Here is a 23,850-nt window from a genome sequence, read left to right on the forward strand (position 1 = left end):
CTCTCTCTAGATAAAATATTACTTCATTCTTCATGCTTATATACTTCATTGCTTGCATTATTTCTTTTTATATTGGCACCAACATTATGAAATATATAAGGCAAATATTATTTTTATAATTTTTATTATAATATTATTATAGCCATTTTCCAGATAAGGAAACCAGGGAGGCTCAGAGAGATTAAAGTAGACCCCAAGTCACAGCCCAGGTGATGGACTTGTGACTTTAAGTGAGATGCTATTTCCACTGTACATTTATTGCTATAACTATGATGCTGACACTGTCATGCATTAATACTAAAGGTCGTTGGAGCCCACAGAATAAACATGTTCTCTTTTCCTGGAGCATTCCTCTTACTTCTTAGTAATTCAAAGTGTTTTCAAGTTAAAATGAATATGGACATATTAGCCAGAGAAATGTCATGTTTTTTAGCCTGTGCCATCAGATCCCCCAGGGATATGGGTCAGTATTCTTTTGATGATAGTAGTACTTTGGTAGAAGAACTTAATAAGCACTGTACCATCATATAAATTACTTATTAAACTTATTTTATTTAACATTAGCTCTTGCTGAATAACTTCACTTCTTGACCTCTTGGACTGACATTTTTTTTTGTACAAATACCATGTCATGATACAGTTTTTTCTCCCCTGTAGAGTTTTTGACAGTTGAACCTCTTTTGTTCAGTCATTTAGCCTGTATTTATTGAGTGCTTCTTTCCATCCTGGGCATTCTGTTAGTCCTCATTGAAACAAGATTGAGTAGGCAAAACACTTGCCCATCAGGAGCTTGAAGGCTGGTGGGTGAGACACCCACAGACTATGTCAATTCCCATGGACTGTGGCAGGAACTCAAACGAAGATGTGTGCACAATGCATTGGGAGCACGCAGGAAGAAACCCTATAAATGTGCCCTGAGAAGTCCAGAAAGAGCTTCCAGAGAGGTTCATGTTTAAGCTGAGGCTTATAGGATGAAAAAGTATATGCTAGGTAGATGATCTTAGAAAAAACATTTTAACAGAGGGAATAACTTGTGATATGGTACAGTCCTGTTTGGGGGGTTTGGGGTCTAATGGAGAGAAGGAGAGGAAAAATGCAAGAGCCAAGCCACGGAGAGCCTGGTGTGCTCTGCTGAAGTGCTTAGGTTGTAAATCCTTCAGACAAAGGGCATCCACTAGAGGAGGTAGTCCAGGGAGTGACAGGTACAGATTTGCATGTTAAAAATAAAAGGGAAGGTATAAGGTATAACTGACAGGATTTTCTGATTGATTAGATGTGATTAGGGAAGTTGGAATTTAGGATTGTGCTAAAGCCCTGGCTTATCAATACAACTGAATGGATGGAGGTCCCACAGAAATAATAAAAGAATAAGGAAGATTTGGGGATCTAGAGACAGGTAGTGGTAGGGAGTAGGCTGTGATGAGTTCAGTGTTAGGTATCTTGATTTGTTAGTGGTGTCTATAGTGCTCCCAGGTACAAATATTCCCTAGGGAGTCAGACATGCAGGACTGGAATTTGAGAGAAGGTAGGGCTTCAAATTACATGAGGAGGAGTTAGTATATTCATTATATTATAGCGGAAGAGTTGAAGCTTATAAAGAAGGTGATAGCGGGGGGCGGGGGGGGGATGTACCCTGGGAAACAAAGAGTTGCAGAAAGGGAGGTGTGCGGATGATGGAGTAACTGGGTGATGGGTACTGAGGAGGGCACTTGATGGGATGAGCACTGGGTGTTATACTATATGTTGGCAAATCGAACTTAAATAAAAACAAATGTAAAAAAAATAATAAAAATTTTTAAAAAGTTGTAGAGTTCTGAGAGAAAGGCCAGGGACAGAATCCCAAATGAACACTAGTGTCTGGGGATCCCTGGGTAGCTCGGCGGTTTAGCACCTGCCTTCGGCCCAGGGCGTGATCCTGGAGTCCCGAGATTGAGTCCCACATCAGGCTCCCTGTGTGGATCCTGCTTCTCCCTCTGCCTGTGTCTCTGCCTCTCTCTCTCTCTCTGTTTCTAATGAATAAATATATAAAATCTTAAGAAAAAAAACGCTAGTGTTTAAGGAACAATCTGAGGAAGAGGAGAGATTAAGAAAGAATAATCAATCAAAGTGGAAGGAAGAACCAGAAAAAAGTAGAAATCAGGGGAGGAGAGAGGTTCAAGGAGGGTGTAGTCCGTATTGTCAGAGATAGCCAGTTAGGCTGTTTAAGCATTTAGTGAGCAGGAGAACCCTGGCACCTGTGTGGAAGTATCAGAGATTGATACTAGTAAGACAAGGATTGAAGAGTAGAACGAGGGATCCCTGGGTGGCGCAGCGGTTTAGCGCCTGCCTTTGGCCCAGGGCGCAATCCTGGAGACCCGGGGTCGAGTCCCACGTCAGGCTCCTGGTGCATGGAGCCTGCTTCTCCCTCTGCCTCTCTCTCTCTCTCTCTCTCTCTCTGTGTGTGTGTGTGACTATCATAAATAAATTTTTTAAAATAAAGGCAAAGGCTAAAAAAAAAAAAAGAAGAGTAGAACGGGGCTTCAGCAAGTGGACTCATGAACATCATTTCTGGAGCTTCACTTGGAGGAAAAAAAGACCCATAATGCCTAGTGGGTAACACACTTCCAAGAATGACTTTTTATATGCTGGAGTGACATGTAAAATTATATATTAAGGAAACAAAACCAATGGACAGGTTCAGATTGGAGATAGATAAAGAAAGCACATATGGACCTTGGAGAAAGCAAGAGGTTTTTATCAGAAAGACCGGTTGATAAATTAGTCTTGGCTTAGAGCAGTGGTTCTCAACCTATGGTGATTTTGCCTCCCCGGAGACATTTGGCAATGTCTGACAATTTTTTTGCAAATATATGCATGTGGGGGGATGCTACTGGCATCTCATAGGTAAAATATCTAAACATGTAAAATGTACAGGGCAACCTACACCCCACCAAAGGATTATCTGGCCAAAAAACATCAACAGTGTTGAATTTAGAGCAGTGCCCCCTCTACATCAGTAGATAAGTTGATAGAGTGGAAGTCTGGAAAATAAGGCTATCATTATGTTCTCCAAAGCATAAAAGACGTCCACTTCAAAAGTGAGAGTTAAAGGAGTCAGGAAGAATAATGGCCATTAGGGTACCTGTAAGGGTAGTAAGAGCAGGAGCTCATTTGGAACATACACAGAGGCTCCTGAGTAATGCTGAGAGCTGCTGTTTGGATACCATAAAAATGTAGGCAGCATAATTCTGTGTAGTTGGATTTTTTTTCTTCAGTAGTACTCAGCATCCTGGCCATAGCAGTGGAGAGGGCATATTTAGTTAGATACATATTTGGAGCATTTGTGAATGTGGTAAAGCACAAGAGGATAAGAGACTTGATAATGTTGTTAAGAGAGTTACTGGAGTGACAGACACTCCATGGAGGATCTGCCAACTTGGAAAGGACATGGAATCAGAAGACTAGCCAACTTAGAAAGCAAGGTTCTCTGTAAGGTTGCAGTAAGCTACACACACCCAGCTGGACGCAGAGTATTCTACACTAAAGGAGTTAACAGGCTGGAACTGTGGCCTTTAAACCCAGACTCTTTTGCTTATTTAATATTTCAGATGTCAGGCAACTTGAGTTTATGATAAATTCACAGAGTGTATAAAAGCTGAAGGACACATTAGAATTAAACTGGCCAAGGAACTAGGACCCAGAGTGGTGCACAGGTTGTTCCCTTGGATATTAAAATCCTGGGATCGGGATCCCTGGGTGGCACAGCGGTTTGGCGCCTGCCTTTGGCCCAGGGCGCGATCCTGGAGACCTGGGATCGAATCCCACGTCGGGCTCCCGGTGCATGGAGCCTGCTTCTTCCTCTGCCTGTGTCTCTGCCTCTCTTTCTCTCTCTGTGTGTGACTATCATAAATAAATAAATAAAAAAATTTAAAATAAAATAAAATAAAATCCTGGGATGGTTGCAAGAGTTGGGATGAAGGGGACACTGGTAAACCAAGAGCCGAAGTCCTTCATTCTTGTGTTAAAACAGATGTCTCACCCTTGGCTTCACATTGAAATCACCTAAGAAATGAAAAAAATAAATACTGATCCCTGTCCTCATACCCACAAAATGATTTAATTGGTCTGGAATGTGAGCTCAGCATGCGTGGATTTCAAAAGCTTTCCAGATTATTTTAATGCACAGCCAACATTGAGAACCATTATGTTAGTGACCACAAGATCTGAAGGTAACAGCTGCAAAGACAAACAGAGGATAGTGTAGCCAGGTGTCAAGACATCCAAGGAGGTATGTTTTGAAAGTATAATAGCCTTTGGGGCACCTGGCTGAGTCAGTTGGTAGAGCATGCAACTCTTGATTCTGGGGTTGTGAGTTCAAGTCCCACATTGGGTGTAGAGATTACTTCTAAAAAAGAAAGTATAATAACCTAAAATTAGCAACAGAGAGCTAAGAGGGAACCAGTGTTACCAGACTCCTGGGGTTTGTGATTGGGTTATATGAGAACAGCCTGTGCTACAAAGAACTGAGGGGAAAAAAGTGTTTCTAGGTGAAGCACCAGTTTCAAACATAGCAAGGACATATGGCAATGGTTGCCTGTGGCAGTATGGAGACAACAGGGGATACATTTCAAAGGATTGATAAGCAATTTGGGCAAATGCTACATGTGTAACATTATCCATTGTTTGGAATTGAGCACCAGATTTTAGAATTTAGGGAGTTACTAATGTAAATGTACAACCTGAAGACATTTAATGCAGTAAAAGCATTTATAACATTAACTCAGAGAGTCATTGTAACAGCTGCCAACATTCATAGCCTGTGTCATGAACGGCCCGAGATACTATGAAAGACAGAACCTTTACTTATAGCAACTTACTGGTATCCCTGACTCCACATCATGCTGACCTTTAAAATTGGGGTTACTCAACCCCCACATCTGTGTGCAGTGGCCTTGAACTAGTTCTGCCTCAGCTGGAGGAGATAAAGGAAATTGGAATATCTTACTGGCTGCATGGGAAGTTGGTACTGCCCTTTCTGCCCCTTTCTCTTCCTGATGTGCCTATGATCCTGTGGATAGAGACCTCTCACCTGCTTCTCAGATCCCCACTTCTCACTGTCTCTGCCCCTCCCCCTCCACTTAGAAGAACTCACTGCATCATAGTCTTAGCTGTTTTTTTTTTTTTTATGTTTTTGTGCTTTGCTTTTTCCTCTCACAGACTGATGTCCATACTTAAAATATACCTTTATTATTTATATCCCAGCAGACCAATTCTTCAAATACCCTGAGGTCTGCCTCAGGCTAATCCCACTGCTGCCAAACTCTGATTCTAAATAGATGTCAAGGAACTTGCAGACATGCAATGTAAAACATTTTTAAACTTAAATTAGGTAAAAACAAAACAAAACAAAAACTTAAAATAGGTAAATCAAGGAAGTTGCAGAGGTTAGGACTCCATGTAGGCAAGGGAGAAGTAAAGTTCTCATAGTTGAGAGGGAACTCAAGTGACCTTTAGAGTTTAAGATTCATAGATTTCTTTTGTTGAAAAGCATGATTTGATCTGCTTGGTCTAATCTATGTGTTAAAATAGAATCCTCTACCTGGTTTTCCTCCTAGGGTTGTACCAGATGTATAGTTAGATAATGTTTGACTTTCCTCTGCAGGAAAATATCAAGAATGATTTCTGCTTATGTAAAAAGAAGAAACAGCAATGTTGTCCCAGGTAATCAAAATGCCTTGGGTACACTCTGAGTCATGATGCCAATAGCCAGCCCTTGAGAAATGTTATCATTGGGCTTCCTTAGCACCTGGCATAGTTTTATTTCTTCAGTCGAGTTCCTTTATCAGAATATATATGGTTTGATTTTATCAAGATCCTGCCACAAATTCTATCAGATGTTTAATTTCATGTAAACTTTTATATTTATCATCATATATATTAAAAAGAAGAATATGAAAAGTAGTCTTTCATAAGTACCTAGAACTGGGGAGGGGAAGGTCCTAAATTCTTAGAATTACAGAATTGGTGACTTGGAAGGAACCTTAGAGATCATCTACAGTGATTCTAGTCAATTCCTTCATTTTACAGATAAGGAAGTTAAGATCCAGAAAAGTTGCAAGAGTGTTGTTCAACCCCAATTAAGAGGGCTGCCTTCATGTTCTCAGGCCAGTGCCCTTTTTTTCCCCACAAACACATCAGCAGCACAGACAGCTGTTACCTGCACAGCCAGCTACATTTTGTGTCACACTGGCTTTTATATTCCTGTTTTGTGTCTTCTTCATGGTACCCACCTCCATGTGGAAGTTTTTAGAATTATATTCTCTATACTTTTTTAAGGAAGCCTCAGTGGTTTTCTTTCTTCTTTCTATTAAAATATATTTGAATACTGAATATTCAAATAGTTTCTATTCAAACTATAGAATAAGAAGTAAAATTATACCTTTTAGAAGCTTGACAGCTGCTGAATCCTTCAAGTCTGTCCAAGTGGAACACACCTGTCCCATTGCTGCAAGCCCCCAGGTACCTCCCAGCTTTTCCTCAAGTTAACTGCAGTGTCAGTGGGTGATAATAGCATCGGGCTCTCCCAGGCAGGAGGCAGGCACAGAGCTTGAGGTGGGACTCCCTGGTCTGTCATGGGGAGTTGATCTGGGAGTCCCCAGACATATCCCTGGTTACCTAGACCTCGGAGCAGGAGGAGAATGTTTCCCTCAGGCTCACTCCAGAACATTGTTAGCATGATATGCTGTCAGTTTGCATCTAATAGAAGGAAAATATTGGTTCCATCACAGAGGGGAAAAAAAACTACAAAGTTTAAAAAAAAAAAATAGTGCTGACTGATAGCCTTGGTTTATTTGTGTTGTATTTTGGACCTTATTTTTTCTTCATCTTTTTATTTTTGCTAGCCTAAGCATTAACCTATGTCATCCGTTTATTTGGGGAGGAAAGTTTCCAATAAAACTCCTATTTAAAAATTGTTTTAATAATATTAAGGTTTTTTTACTATAAAAGTAATATATGCTCATAGGCTTAAAAATTTAACCAATATAATATAGTATAAATTAAAAATAAAACCCTTCTGGTTAATATTTCTATTCACTCTAATAAGTTTCTTCCATGTCCTGTTAAAAATGTTTTCTGCAAATATGAGCACACATGTCTTTATTCATGTTTGTTCTTTTTCTCGGTGAAACTAGGATCATACTTAATATTCCGATTTTTTTCTTCCACCAATATATCCTAGATATATTAGCAGACACTTAAAATAGATTTCTTTTTTAAGTTTCAAGATACTGAAATGCCCAATTTCCTTTTTGTTTTAATTCCTAAAATGCCCAGTTTTTTTAAGTTTCTGGAAATGCTTGGGTTTTTTTTCCTCAAAATGAAACCCAAAGCGGAAGAGTACCTTCTACTCTATAAATGTTTGAACACTGACACTACTAAGTATGTTTTTGAATAAATGCCAGACATATAGTAATAATTGTGCATAGGAATGTTCAATCATTTTAGGGTATGGAGACTTACTGTGATGTTTTTGTTTGTCTTTCTTGAAAAACTCATTAAAAGAATAATATTTATTGGTTTTGCCATTTCAATATAATTATAAAAATATCCATTATACCTCAGCTCCTCCCCGGAGGAAAAGAGTGTTTTAATTATTTCCAGTATTAGCTTCGAGAATCAGTGAGAGTAGTCTGGGCTTATTCAAAAGAGCTATCCCCAAACCAAAGTGCAGACTCCAGTTTTATGCAGGAACAGCTTTTTTCTTGTGTAGTCCAAAGCAAAACAGAAGATGCAGAAGCATCAGTTAAATGGTAGTTCCTCTTCCAAGTATACAATGCACAGGAAATTTTATGTTGGTAATTTTGTCAACCTACTGTTAAATAAAACAGTAGGCAGTAAATAAGTTGCCATCAAGGTACATGTGTCTGTCTTCATCTACAGAATATCTAAGTTTCAGTTACCTTCTTCATTCCAAAAGGAGACAGATAATTCATTAAGCCTGGATTAATTGTGCTGTATATCACTATTTTCAAAAATCACCTCATACAGAAAAAAAAAAAATTCCATTTACTGGTTCTTGTATCAAGAGTGCATGGTGAATTATTTTTAACCACAGAAATAATTTTATTATGTTAAATCCAACAACCTGTTTATAATACATAGTGCTTATTTTTTGGTATGTTTAAACAGATTTTCCAAATATCAAAAGTTAGTAAATGTACACTAAATCATTGAAAATACAATCATAACTTTATTGCCTCCTTCCTATTGCTAAAGAATAATACTGATTTATGTCTTTTTTTAACTTTAGTAATTCTTTTTATCAAAGAAAATACACTGATTTATCTCTGATTTGTTTTATGAAACAGATAAAAATTAACTTACGTTTGGATTTGTTTTAAAAATTCGGGAGTATTTGGGGCACCTGGGTGGTTCAGTTGGTTAAGCATCTGCCTTCAGCTCAGGTCATGATCCTGGGGTTCTGTGATGGAGCTCCACTTGGGGCTTTCTGCTCAACAAAGAGTCTGCTTCTCCCTCTGCCCCTCTCCCCACTCATGCTCTCTCTCACTAACTCTCTCTCCCAAACAAATAAAATCTTTTTTAAAGATTTCAGGAATATTTAAAGTTTTCTTCCTTTGTCTGAAGAGAACTAACCCAAAATCTTAACTTACAAGGTAAATTTTAAAAAGGTTCTTATTTGTGTCCCATGAAGAATCTCAATGCAGATGATACTGATATGTATTTTTCTTCATTAATTTGTTTCAATAACAAATATTTTGAGAAAAAATATTAATTTCAAAAATCATTATTTACATTTAAATTTTTTCTGTTAGTCGAGAGAACATATTCTGCAGAGAAAGTAAGTAAATCCCGATGATGTGACAGCAAAGCAAGTGGGAGTCACCTCACACCCACAGACTATGTTCCCAACAGTAATGTTCCTAAATGTTCTACATGAAGAAACGCTAAAAGCCTCCAGAATCTCTTACCTTGAAAGGAAACCACACAGTCTTGACCTTCTTACAGGTCCAGTGACCAGTTTTACTACTCATTCTCCTTTTACTCTCCTTCTCCTAGTGTATCTGACATGTATACCTCAGCCCCTGCTCTGTCTCTTCCCCTCAGCAGCTATGTTACTTGCAATTTAGGGCAGTTCCCCTCTGTGTTTCCAGCACCCTCTTAACCCTCAGCACAGTGAGACCACACTGACAACTTGCCTTCTCAGTTTATCTAGCCTGGGCCAGGACCTAGATAAATTGCCAGTTTCAAAATAAGGGGGCTAGAAAGAATCCCTTGGGAGCCTCCACTGTATCTGAGTATGTAAAAAGTGTAAAATGAGTGATACTGTACTAGGCCAAACCTATGTTCCACTTGGCCCATTACTCTTACTGTAACTTTTACAGTTGTATGACAGAATAATAATATGTTTGTTCTTCATGATGATATTTTCAAAGGTTAACCTAAATATCAGCAACATCCCTTTAATAATCTATCACAGATCTAAAATAAAATAAGATATTGTTGGGAGAACTTCCCACCAGTCATTCCTAGTTGTAAATTGTCCTTTAGATAGCGGCAGAATTGATTATTATCAGTCACTCTGTCTTCTGACTCTACTATCAGCATGTCTTTTTTTTTCTGAAGTTCTCTAATACCCTAACGCTGCTGTTCTTCTTGTTTCATCAAGCACTCCAGGGTTTCTTAACGTTGGCACACTGGCATTTTGGGCTAGATAATTCTTTGTTTGAGGGAATGTATTGTGTGTGTATTGTAGGATGTTTGGCAGCATCCCTGGCCTATATCCACTAGATACCAGAAGCACTAATCCCCTCTTGTTGTGACAATCAATAATGTCTTCCAGACATTGTCAGATATCCCCTGTTCAGTTGAGAACTGCTGCTCTGTTTTAACTTTATAAATGTAAAATATTGTTATGTACAAATTACAGTTCTTATTTTAAGGTTACTGAAATTTTGCCTTCATCTTTCCATTTCTGGGAAGTAGTTAAGTAGTGGTGTTGGAGTTATAGACTGTCCTACCTAAAAACAATAGCTTCACATGAAAATATATCCCGACCATGTGAGACTCAGCAGGGGTATATATAAAATGTCTCTCACTTACATGTAGATAGCTCTTGAGTACCATTTATTTCCTTTGCCTTAGAAATTAACTGTATGCTAATGTTCTTGTCATCACTTAGGAGTCTCAATAATGCCATAATGCTCTCTGATTTTAACACGGTTCTCTTTTAGTCAACATACAAAGGAATGAACTTTTTTTAATTTTTTTTTAAAGATTTATTTATTTATGATAGACATAGAGAGGCAGAGACACAGGAGGAGGAAGAAGCAGGCTCCGTGCCGGGAGCCCGACGGGGAACTCGATCCCGGGACCCCAGGATCGCACCCTGGGCCAAAGGCAGGCGCCAAACCACTGAGCAACCCAGGGATCCCCCTTTTTTTTAATTTAAGTCTCTTTTATCCACACAAACCCTGCATACAATACAACACATTGGAACAGATTTGCTTTTATCACTCTTCTATAGGCAGAACTTTTCTGGGCTTAATGAGCCTCTTCTTTCTTTTTACTCCTATTTATGCTTCCCCATCACTGTGGATATGTTGAAGTAGCAGCCTCTGTTATACACTGCTGTGTCTTACACAGAAAAAATATAGAATGCTTGATAGACCTCCAGAGGTTGACATCTCCTTTGTAAGAAAATCTTCTCTGCTCACGTGATACCAGCTTGCAGAGTCACTGACTAGAAAGCAGTATTATTCCCAAGATAGCTGTAGAAAAACATGCCCAGGCCAAGATCATGAGGTCAGATATTGCCCTATCCTTAAATTCACTGGCAAATGTAAGTCTAAATTACGTTTCAAATTGAATTTTCCCATATGAACAATCTTGTAATGTGGGTCACATTTTCTGTTACAACTTTTGTAATTATCACAAATACCACGTATATTCAGTCTATTATATCTAATAAATTTTACATTATAAATGTTGGTAGAACGTAAGTGTGGTTTACGCTTAGCTCAGGTATACGTAGTAAATGTAAAACTATTAAAAAGTTGTAAAGAGCGAAGTTAAAAAGCAACCTCACTGAACAATTTTGTTTAAACTAATATGGATTTACATGCATATGTACACATGTTGAAATGATGAGGAATAAGGAATCATTCATTTAGACTGCAGACTGGCCAGAACCTCCACTTGGTCAGAGAAGTCTTTTCCCCCCAAATCTCATGGCATATTGTTTGTGTCTTATTACACTTAGCACCTGCTACCTCAGTGCCAAGTTATTTGTACATACATTTGCCCTCTCTAAATTATGAGATACAGCCTCACTGTGTCTGTTTAGTATTGTTTATCAGGAGGGAAATTGAAACTTTGATGGGTAGGTCTGGTAAGAATTCGAGATTCAAACCAGAAAAAGGGAAGAAGACAAGAGAGGGAGGCGATGGCAACAGTCTATGCTTATTGGCTACTGAGCTGTACTCACTAAGTCAGCTTCATTCACCCAAGTCAAAAATTAGTCTTTTGCTCTCCTACCCCAATAAATTGCCAATTTGATATGTGCCTCATTAATACTTCTCAAACTGCTAGGCCTCAGAATTATCCTGGTGCCAGTTCCTACCCTAAATGTACTAATCTTCGGGAGATAGCCCTTTATTTTCTGAAAGCCTCTCACGTAGACATGAGAGTTATGGAATTTTGCTAGAGAATGCTCTTCCAGCCTCATTGGATGAATAACATATCTACTTTAGATCCCTTGATTGCTGGATATCAAGTCTGAGTTGACCTGACTCTACAGCAGCTTCTAAAGCATTGTGCACAGCTATGTGAACCAATGGGAATCAACTTCCCAGTAACTCTATTCCCTCCAAATTTCCTCACCTTTGTACATTACATATAGAATATTCTCAATAAATGTTTGTGATTTGATTGGGAGAGAACTCCCAAAAACTTCATAGATCTGTCAGGATCTGAGAAGAACAGAGAAGGTAGCGGTTGAAGAACAGTAAAATAGTGATTTGGTGAATACATGGAAGCCATGCTGAAAAACACAGAGTAGATTCTCATTGTTCATAGTAGTTATGTTCTCTGAATTCACCATGAACATTGAATTAGTGACTAGTGAACCAGTGCTCCTAGGAAAAATACAGGATTAGGTTCCTGTGAGCCTCTGGTCACATTTTCATCAGCTAGTATAAAGTATAAGGACACTTTATTTAATATATATTGTTGATTCATTAAAATTGAACTCCTATCCAGAGTACTCAAACTTGTGCCTAAACGAAGCTCAGTTGACACATATATTTAATCTAAGGCACATCAGCCTTCTTGCATGTAGTCACACTAGGCAATACTTCAGCACATTGCTTAAGGATCATTTTAAACCACAGAATCACCAGTAAAACTCAAAAATGTGAAAACCAGAACAATAAATAGGCCACAGAAAGGATACTTATATACAGTATTTATTTAGAACATTTGAAACATGCCAAAGCATTAGAAGTTTCTAGTGTTCCAACCTCAACTAGGATTGTGTGCATCAGGCAGTTCAGATTTTCAGCACTCTGCGCATGTGCATGTGTTTAGTCGCTGTAAAAAAAACACCTCAGGTATCGATCTGGGATTACAAATGAGAGCTGTGGTGTGAGAAGGCGAATTTGCAAACAGGCAATGCACAAATAATGAGGATCAGTTGCATTTTGAAACTTTATTAAAAGTTCATAGCTGTTTCAGAAAACCTGTTAAGTCTTTATAATAAAGATGAAGAAGGAAAAAAAAAGATGAAGAAGGAAAAGTTCAGGCAAAAGGAGTTGGTTTAAAAGGAAAAAAAAATATAACCTGCAACTTCTAGCATAGCTCATGTGTCTGACTTTTTTCTCCTATTTATTTATTCTTCACTGGATGGAAATAAAAGGGCTCAAACTTCCTTGAAGGCAGGGACTATGTCATGTTCAGAATTGAATTGCCAGCATCTCGTGCAAAGCAGGTGGCCAAAGAATGTTTATTGAGCAACAGAAGGAGCAGGTAGACGAATAGGAGCAGCTGTGCTGAGGTAACGACGACTCTCGCACGTCAACCCTGAGCCCCATGAAAGCCCACAGCCTGGCATTGCATGCACTGGATATTCAGCAGTGCACAGGGGGCTGGGATGGCCTTCATAAAATGGTTAGGTCTCTGACAGTCTCTCCAGCTTCCTTCCTTAATCTCCCATCGCTGTGACAGTGCAGTCACAGAAGGGATGGAAGAGCCAGGTGATCCCGTAGTTTGCAGGAATTAAAGAAAGAGAAGTGGAAGTGGTGTTTGATGCTTCCTGCCCTTCCTGTTATCTGCAGTCATTTTTCATTCTCCTTGAATCCGGTCTCTCTTGGGCCACCAGGAAATAAATGCATGGAAGCAGAAATTATTTACCAGTTTGATGCTGGACACGTATAGTATTTGGAGCATGTGACTAAGCACACTTTTTAAAGATTTTACTTATTTATTTTGAGAGAATGAAAGAGAGCGCACATGTGCACGAATGGGAGGAGAAAGGGGCAGAGGGAGAGAGAGGAGCAGGCTCCCCCCTGAGCAGGGAGCCCAATGTGGGCCTCAATCCTAGGACCCTGGGATCATGACCTGAGCTGAAGGCAGACACTTGACTGACTGAGCCATTCAGGTGCCCATACCCTCTTAAAGATATTGTCAAGTCCCTAATCTCTTACTCCCAAGTTGACTTTGTCTCTTCTTTAAAAAAAAAAAATATATATATATATATATTTTTTTTTTTTTTAATTTATCCATGAGAGACACAGAAAGGCAGAGACATAGGCAGAGGGAGAAGCGGGCTCCCCACGAGGAGCCCAAATGTAGGACTCCATCCCAGGACCCCAGGATCACGCCCTGAGCCAGAGGCAGACACTCAACTGCTTGAGCTACCCAGGCGCCCCTGACTGTCTCTTCTTCTTGAAAGAGAAGTCATTAGACATGAATTTTCTCTACTTCTCATCTCTACTTTCTCTGTATTTCTGTTAGTTTCACCTTCCTTCTCCAGCTGCTTTCAAATCTCAATGAAAGAAGCACATTTCTATAGTTGATCCCTCCACTTGTAATTTTGTTTTGTTTTGTTTTGTTTTGTTTTAAGATTTTACTTATTTATTCATGAGAGTTACACAGAGAGGCAGAGACATAGGCAGAAGGAAAAGCAGGCTTCATGCAGGAAGCCCAATGTGGAACTCCATCCCCGGGACTCCCAGATCATGCCGAAAGCCAAAGGCAGACGCCCAACTGCTGAGCCACCCAGGCATCCCCCTACTTGTAATTTTGGTCATTTTGCCATCCCACATTCTTCTAGCTCTCACCCCATCAGTGATCCCCATCCTCATCCCTCCACTCCTTTGACATCTTCATTATTTATTTCACACCTGTGTGTTGAATGCCTGCTGTTTTCCCAGGCACTGTGGTGGGGTGTTGTCTGAATGGTATAAGAGCAAATTAAACAGTAACAGCCCCTCCACTTATAGAAGTTACAGTCTAGTGAGTGAAAGTCATTGTAATTAGTGACTCATGAAAGGAAGCATATGAGCAGTGAAAGGACAGTATGTTATGAGGCCATGTGGCGAGAGGTAGATGGTTAGTTTTTATGAAGAGGACACATTTGAGACACCAGAAACCACGTGTGCAAAAGCCCTAACGTGGCCAGAAATGCTCACCAGGAAAATTGGAAAGTCGACTCTGGTCACAGTACGGGTAGGAACAAGGGATAAAGTGCAGAGTGGAGGAAGGACCAAACCCAGCTGTTAATAGACCAAGTAAAGAAATACCCCCAAAGTTGTGGGTCATTACCACCACTGTCTCCCAGCTGCTTCTCTTTCCTTTTGTAACACTGCCCTTCCTGCCCCTTTCTCCTTCTCTGGCTCGGCCTGCCACTGTAATACAAACCTTTTCCAACATACACGCTGCTCCATCTTTTTTGTGGTTGTTTTATATTTTTCTTTAACATATTTTTTCTAGATTATCTCTTCTACCCCCATAGTTGCAGATAATACTTTGGTATTTCAAATGTATCAAATTCTATATCTATACCTCGGGCTCCCTGAATCCCCAATGTGTATTTCTAATTGCCTACTAGAAATTTTTATGTAAATATCATTCTGGAATATCTGATCTGATATGCCCATCATCTGCCTCCTCCTTTAGGGATTTTTCTCTTGAAAGAGCTGGCAGATAGTCAAACACCGGGGTTTTGCAACACAAGAGGATAATAGACTTCTGCATGAAATGCAAGAAGAACAAATAGAAATGGTCCCTGACCTAAGCTTGGTGAGGTCAAGAAACCTTTTCAGAAGAATTGATTTCCAAATTGAGTTTCACGGGAGGAAGGGCATTCCTGGTAGACTGAACAGATCCATACGAAGGCATGGTGTACTGGGGCCACCACAAGTATTTCATCATGGCTTGGGCTTGAGATGCAAAGTTTAAAAATAGAAAGTGCTGAAGCTGAACAAGTGGACAGGATTAAGAAGGTTCCTATATGGCATGTTAAGAAGCTGGATTTTATCCTGTAGGAAGTAGGGAGCCACCGGAGGATTTAAAGCATGGAAGACAGCATGATCAAATTGATTGTTTCAAAAGCTCACTCTAGAGGTGCCTGGGTGGCTCAGTCAGTAAGCGTCCAACTCTTTTGGCTCAGGTCATGATCTGAGTAGTGAGACCAAGCCCATCGGGCTCTGCGCTGGGTGTGGAACCTACTTAGGATTCTCTTTTTCCCTCTCCTCCCCCACCCCCAAGCTCGTGTTCTCTCTCTCTCTCAAAAAAAGAAAAAAACAAAAAACAAAAGCAAGCTGACGTCAGAAACTCTGAAAAAACTGGGGAAAAGCAGCACTAAAGGAAGTAAGAGCAGGAGAAGCAATAATTCAAGCCAAACACAATGGTGACTAAATCCATGTGAAAATAAAAGAAGAATCTAGGTTTCTGATGTGAACATCTTGGGGCATAAGAATATAAGCATCACTTCAATTGGAGACTCACAAAGTTGACAGTGTCTTTGCGGCAGCCAATTGCAGATATCTTGTGAGCATCTATGGAACTCAGGAGAGATGTGCTGAAAACTCAGACTTCCTAGGTAGTTTTGATGTAACGAAGTGAGTTTTCAGGGGAAAAAAAAAAATGTGTATACAGAATTTGCTAAAAACTGGCGATTGCCAAATCATTTTAAAGAAAACTTGAGATCTGGTTTCATGGTATTGATTTGGAAGTCATTAACCTAAACACACTGCTTAAATACATGGGAACAGAGGAATATAGAGAATGGAAAGGACAAAGGGCAGAAGGTAATTAGGGATGTCAGCTTTTTTAAAAAGTGAACAGAGAGGAGAGAACACAGAGAGATCATCACATTGGCATGAAATGGCCCCTTGGTCCCTGCCTTTAGCAGTCATCACTTCCATTCTCCCACCTTTGATCCACCTGTTCCCAGCCTACTGGAGATGAGATACTTTGCCAAAATAGAAATCAAGTCATGTGACCTACTGGCTCAGAAATCATAGTTGGCTCAACATTGTCTATAAGGTCCAAATCTCGTAAATGTTTATCTAGATCCCACACCTTGAAGATTGAATTGAATTCTGACCTACTTTTCATCTTCTCATCCTGAGTAGGCTGCCCTGAAGACATTCTTCAAACCTTTGCTCACCCTGTTTTCTTGAACTGTAGTGTTTTTTGTGCCTCTCCAATTACCAGAATTGCAATTCATCTCTTAAGATCTTGCTAAATGCTCCATCCTCTGTGAATACTTTTTTTTTAAGATTTTATTTAAAAAAATAATGATTTTATTTATTTATTCATGAGAGACACAGAGAGAAAGAGGGGGGGGCAGAGATACAGGCAGAGGGAGAAGCAGGGAGCCCAATATGGGACTTGATCCCAAATCTCCAGGATCAGGCCCTGAGCCGAAGGCGGTACTAACCACTGAGCTGCTGGGGCTGCCTCCTCTGTGAATCCTTCTCAAAAACCTCAAGTTACGATTCAGGGCTTCTGTTCCTTTATTTCCACACATTTCCTTTTTTACCTTTATCATAATGTTTGTCCCCCTCTGCTTTGTTGGTTGTATCCACATCTTTCCCCATTATATCATAAACTCTTACAGTCTACTCAGCTTATACCCCAGGATGTGTAGCACAGTGCCTCACAGCGTAGCGTTTCATAAATATCTGTTGTTGTTGTTGTTGTTGTTGTTTTAATTAGTACTGAAAACTACAAATCGTGAACCAAGGTGAAGACCTTCGCATTTTGTTTTATATTTTTTAAATCCAATCTCACAATCCCTCTTTTTTTTTTTTTTTAATTTTTATTTATTTATGATAGTCACACACACACACACAGAGAGAGAGAGAGAGAGAGAGAGAGAGAGAGGCAGAGACATAGGCAGAGGGAGAAGCAGGCTCCATGCACCGGGAGCCCGACGTGGGATTCGATCCCAGGTCTCCAGGATCGCGCCCTGGGCCAAAGGCAGGCGCCAAACCACTGCGCCACCCAGGGATCCCCCCTCTTTTTTTTTTTTTAAGATTTCATCTATTTATTCATGAAAGACACAGAGAAAGAGGCAGAGACATAGGCAGAGGGAGAAGTAGGCTCCCCACAGGGAGCCCGATGTGGGACTCAATCCCAGGACCGCGAGATCATAATCCGAGTCAAAGGCAGACGCTCAACCACTGAGCCACCCAGGCACTGAGGTTTTGTTTCAAAACTGTGTCTTTGGGGATCCCTGGGTGGCGCAGCGGTTTGGCGCCTGCCTTTGGCCCAGGGCGCGATCCTGGAGACCCGGGATCGAATCCCACGTCAGGCTCCCGGTGCATGGAGCCTGCTTCTCCCTCTGCCTGTGTCTCTGGCTATGTCTCTGCCTGTGTCTCTGGCTCTGTCTCTCCTTCTATCTCTCAAGAATAAATAAATAAAATCTTTTTAAAAAAAAAAACTGTGTCTTCATGTAGGGAAATATTTTGTCCTTAAGGAAATGCATCATAATTTACATAATCAATTACAAATAATGAATCATAAACCAAAGAATCAACAGCAAACATATGAATATATAAAGTTATAAAATTGTGCTCCTGGAAACAGAGTTTTAGCAACAGAGGAAATCTAGGCGAGCTTCTCTAGTCCAGTTGTCTATAAACTCTCTTTTGTAGAATCCTATTCTTTAGGGCTCTGGGGAGTTGGGCTGGGAAGACAGGGTTTCCCAGACCACCAAACCTAGCTTCACTTAGAGTAATTCTACATTTAAGTGTTTATATATAAGGCTCTCAAACAAAACTGTTCTGAAAAAAAAAAAAATCAGTTTGAAGAAAACAGAACTGTACCCTTCAGGCTACTTCTGTAAGCTTGGTGACTCTGGGCCTCCATTTCCTCATCTGTAAAATACAAGAACAGTGCTACTACCGTAGAGTTCATGCTTTTACTCTGAGCCCCGTCTTGTTCATTTTCAAGTGAAAAACAGATCCCAAGAGAAGTTAAGTGGCTGTGCTCATTAACAGAGAAAGTTAATGACAGAGCCAAGACTGGAACTTAACCACCAGCTCTGGTGGATGGTGGTTTTCCTCTTTTTTTAAATTCCTTAAAGTGAGTATAAGTAAATTACAGATATTAATTATATGGGCAATGGAGAACTATCAGAAGGTATTATAAACAGCATGTAAATATAGAGTCCTACTGTATCTTAAATTTGCCTTATTTAAAGCTCACTAGTGTGCTAGCTGCAACAGACATTGCTTGAACATTTACCTAATTTTACATTCATTCTTCAAGTTTACAGAAAATTTTGGGTGAGTTGTTTGCATGGCTCATTTCTCTTTTACAGAGCTATTTATGAGTTGTTTTCTTTGTAAATCTCCATGAAAGTGGAGGCACTTAAAATCATGCCATTAATCATTCCTTTCATGTTTAAGTCTCACTGCATCTAAATGTAAAAGCATCATGGAGAAGCTGTGAGGGTTTGGGAAGCAGGAGCCTCTGGATTCTGATCCTTTCATTCATCTCCTTTGATTTGCTCATCTTCCCCTCTTCATCCCCTCCTCTCCAAATCAAGGGTATCCATGAAGAGGAAACAGAGTCACAAAAACTGAGAGGTGTGCGTGGACAGGAGGGAAAGAAGGGTAGTGGTGCTCCTTGGCCTTGTTGATGGTGGGGGTGGTGCTTACGGGCTGATCGTGTTCTAGCCTTGGGGGCTTTTATGTTAAAAGAAAAAAATGAAACAAAACAGCTCACAGAGACACCTCCTTCTTCCCCCTCCTTCTGCCTCCATGAGTAACTACCCATATGACGTGCTGCTGCTGAGACCAAGGAATGAGTGAGTAAAGGTGTTTAGAAGTGGAATATTGGTCCGAATTAAATAAGTGTCCTTTAACAAATAAGGATTAAAACTTTGTAATGTGGATACCCTGTTAACTTGGGATTCATAGGATTTGAACACAAGCCATGAAAAAGGACTTGGGTGTGCCAGTCACTGTAACACAGTATACAGTAGGAAAGAGCAGGGACGGTGTTAAACCCACTTAAGACACTTTTTGAGGGCATGACAGCACCCATTTTACATGAACAGTCTATTAAAAGCAGGTTTGGTAAGACCTGCACGTGGCAATACATTGTTACTCATTTGTCAGGGTCACAAATAATTAAAAGTAACATTGACTTAACAGTGATGTATTATTACCTGTCTTCTTTTCCCTCAACCTTTGGAGTAGGTTCCAATTCTTATTAGAGCTGTTATGTTGAGGGTTTTTTTAATCCGGAGTTTTACAAAGTTTCACACATTATACATACATTTATGATAAGATACTGGCCTTGCCATGGGCAAAGAGATAGAAGTAATACTTACTAGACCATATAAAAAAATAAAATTAGTATCAAATTAATTTGCTGTGTTTGGAATTTATTTCATAAGTCTAGGGCAAAACTAAAGAAATTCAGTTATAATTGATGCTGAGTTTAGATTTTGATGGCTTTCTTTACTTCTTACTCTGTCGAGTTGAGGGCAGATAGACTGTTTGTAGTCTGAATTAGTCCTTAAATTGAATTTTTCGTTGTTTGTATTTTTTCCCCACATTTTAACTGAGTCCAATCATCTTCACCTGTAGAGGAAAATCAAGGTGTTACTGATTCTTTTGTTGTTTTGTGAAATTGAGTCACTTGCTACAACATCCACCTTTCACCACAAAGTCTTCTTGTTCTTTTATTCTTGTTTTTATCCTGTGCTTTATTTAAAGCTATAGAAATAGCAATAATATGACATAATTATGATCCAGAAAACAATATCCTCTTGAAATCTTTGTGATGATAAGTAATACCTGTTTTAAGATATTCAGTGCAAATCTTGCAGAAATCTGATTGTGAAGGAGGAAATCTACAAAGCGAAATAAGCTTCAGGAAAGATAAGGCTTGGAAAGCAGTAGTCGCTCAGACAACTTAACCCTGAAAGAAAAGGTTGTACTCCTTTTCTTTCATTTTGTTTTTGTTTTTGAGATTTTTTTTAATTTAAGTAATTAAATAGATATGGTATATCCCTTTCATTTGTATATAACTCAAAACTTTAACATAGGAACAATGTGTATTTTCTATGTGAATTTTATTTATTTTTTTAAGATTTTATTTATTCATGAGAGATACACAGAGAGGCAGAGACAGGCAAAGGCATAGGGAGAAGCAGGCTCCATGCAGGGAGCCTGATGTGCCCTAGGCTGAAGGCAGACACTTAACTACTGAGCCACTCAGGCGTCCTTCTATGTGAATTTTAAAGGCATCTTTCCATAACATGTAACTATCTTAAAAAAAAAAATTGTAGTCAATTTTATAGCAACATTGGGCTGATTTATTAAAGACTATCTCATATCAGACACCATATTCCCACCGTATACTTTCATCTGGAGTTAATGCTTGAATTCCTGATGAACCATCTAACAAGATGCTCAGTATAATCTGGCACCACTGGAAGTGCTTATTAATTTGTTTTCCCCAGGAAGGTGCCATTAATAAAATATATCCTGAACAAATTTTGTAGAAGACTGTTTTCAGATCAAAATTTTACAAATCATCACTGTGAAAATATAAACAGTTGCATGATATCATCACTATGAAAATATAAAGTATACCGAAAAAATGAGGAAGAAAAGCTGCAGTGTTGAAAGATAAATTTAGAACTTAAGCGATCTCCCACATAGTATGTCTAGATTAATTTAGACTGATTCACACCTGACTTTTTTTTTTTTTTGCCACATACCTGAAAACTGACTTTGGGTATAAGTGCTCAGATGATGTGAAGAACCAGTTGGTTTTCCATAGGAGTAAATACATGTTTCTGATAGACATTCATGTTCAGAACAGACATGTTCTCTCCTCATTCAGCAAGTTGTGACTATTGCCTGCATTATCTTCTCCAAGTCTTGCCTCACCAATTGTTGTTCTTCTTTCACAGCAGCCAGTCATTAAGGACAAGTCCCAGGATTTCAGACTGGACTCAGAGTCCATGACACAGTAAGCAACTTCTCCTAAAAAATTTGTGGTGATAAATAGTTGGGTTTGGGTTTTGTTTTGTTTTTTTAAGGATGATTTCATTTCTCTTTTTAAGACATTACAACCAAAAGTTAAATTTTAGATCCCTAATTTTGAAAGAGGTAAGCTAGATTAAGGAGAATATTTTAATGGTTGGACATTGAAGATATATATAAGTTACAAGAAATAATAGTAAATAAAATTAAAATATCACACTAAATTTTTGTTTTTGTGGACCTGTTTTGTCTTTTATTTTTGAGTAACATTTTACTTTTTTTTAAATTTTATTTATTTATTCATGAGAGACAGAGAGAAAGAGAGAGAGAGAGGCACAGACACAGGCAGAGGGAGAAGCAGGCTCCATTCCATGCAGGGAGCCTGACATGGGACTCGATCCAGGTCTCCAGGACCACACCCAGGACTGAAGGTGGTGCTAAGCCACTGAGCCACCCAGGCTGCCCTATTTTTTTTTTTTTTAAGATTTGATTTATTCATTTATTTGAGAGAGAAAGGGCTCTTGCATATGCTCACGTAGGTGGGTGGGGATGCAGAGGAAGAGGGGAAGAGAATCCCAAGCAGACTGCCTGCTGAGTGTGAAGTCTGACTCGGGGCCCAACTCATAACCCTGAGATCATGATCAGTTCAAAACTTCTGATGCATTGACAATCTAACTTACAGAAATTATCAAATAAACTCATGCATTATCTCACAAGATAATGTTTCATTCTACAGATGAAAGACAAACATGATTTTTAAATGGTGTTTTAAAGAGTCACAGAATCATGACCTAACAAGATTCCTTAGAAATTCTATATCCCGTCTGTTTTCTAGTCAAGAAAACTAAGGGGAAAGGCCTTGCATAAATTTCACAGGACATGTCTGTGTCAGTGCACAGACCAAGACCAAAGGTTCCCAGACTACTGGGGTATTTACTTTTTAAATTATATTTAGTATGGTCAGGCTTCTTGTTAAAATAACATCTTGTTGGAAGCTTAAAAATTTTTCTTTCTGAGAGAAAATCCATTGATGATGATGTAACTATCTATAGCCTCATATCACTTTGGGGCATGCCCACATTATCACATCTGATTCCCACCATTTCCCTGCAGACCAGTATCCTGATCCCTGTCTTACCTATGGCGAAACAAGATCTTCAGGGCTGAGACTTGTTTCAAGTCACTGTGGGTACTAAGTGGCAGACCCAGTTCCAGAACACAGTTCCTCTGTTCCCTAATCTACTTTTCTTTCCAGGCTTTCCTGTTGTGCCATTCATAGGATACAAACATACATCCAGTTTTTGTTCTTATTACATCTGCTAGGAGAGTTCTCAGTTCATTCTCTAAAAAAGTGAATTTTTTTAGAATAGTTGATAATGCAGTCATTGCCCCTAAGGAGTATATGTACTCAATGACTTTATGCTAATGACTATATATATAAAGTACTCTGGACCAGTGAGGACAAACTGTTTCAACAACCAAAAAATAACCATCTTTAATATGTTATGACACCACTGCTCTTGGTGTTTTTGAACATTAGTTTTATAAAAAAAATTTCAGGCTTTTACCTAAAATGCAAAATGAGAGACTGTAGTCACTCTGACTGCATTGGATACCTATTTTCAAATGATACAAGATCATTCCACACCATACTCTACTTATTAAGGTTTAAAAAAAAAAACTCACAAAACATCTCAGCTTCTAAAGGCTGTTAAAGTAGCTCAACTTTTCTTTTTGAGCATAGAGTACTTACAGAGCTTCTCAAAATAAATTTTTCATGAGAAGTTCAGATATGTCTAAATGCTCAAGTTCATCTGCAGCCTTTGGGCTTTCCCTATAGTAGTAATTTCTTAGAAGTAAGGATGAATTAAGATACATTTCTCATGACCTGAAAACTGTAGGCGAGTCCAAGGTGGAAATATTACAGCCCAGTATGTACAAAAAAGTCATTTCTTTATTTCTTTAATTTACCCAAATGAGTCCATAATACCCAAGTAAATGGACACAGGCCAGTTTTTTTGTTTCTTTGCAATCTTGCCATTCAGTTTGCAACATCTACTTATTTAGTTGGTTGACCAGAATATATAAATAAGCTATATAGGACCACCTCTTACCACTTCCACTTGAATTTGTCTTGTTTATTCTTTATTTTTTTAGAAATGTCAATCACTTCTGTGCAAGTAAGTTTTACACACTTTAGTATTACACTTCCTTTTTAAGATCATCATGAAGAAACTCTAATAGGTTAATTTAACAAAGGCATATTCTTAAAGGTCTCAAACTTTCACCTTTTGTACCTCATACCCCAAGATGTTATTATCTACTGCCTAGGTTAGAG

At 39.0% G+C, this 23,850-nt stretch overlaps 1 protein-coding gene across 15 annotated transcripts in view; it reads left to right on the top strand.

Annotated features, from left to right (window-relative positions):
- The window catches only part of AHI1 (Abelson helper integration site 1), a 198,298-nt gene that overhangs the window by 153,989 nt on the left and 20,459 nt on the right, over positions 1–23,850 (top strand). For all 15 annotated transcript variants that reach the window (XR_011994336.1, XR_003234906.2, XR_011994335.1 and 12 more), the window contains one exon: positions 21,440–21,498. Coding sequence is in view for 12 of the 15 variants with exons in the window: in XM_025997872.2 (XP_025853657.1) it covers positions 21,440–21,498 (59 nt within the window). In the remaining 3 variants the exon portion in view is untranslated. The remainder of the gene's footprint in view (positions 1–21,439; positions 21,499–23,850) is intronic.

Source organism: Vulpes vulpes, chromosome 1 (genome assembly GCF_048418805.1).
Source record: "Vulpes vulpes isolate BD-2025 chromosome 1, VulVul3, whole genome shotgun sequence".
NCBI lineage: Eukaryota > Metazoa > Chordata > Mammalia > Carnivora > Canidae > Vulpes > Vulpes vulpes.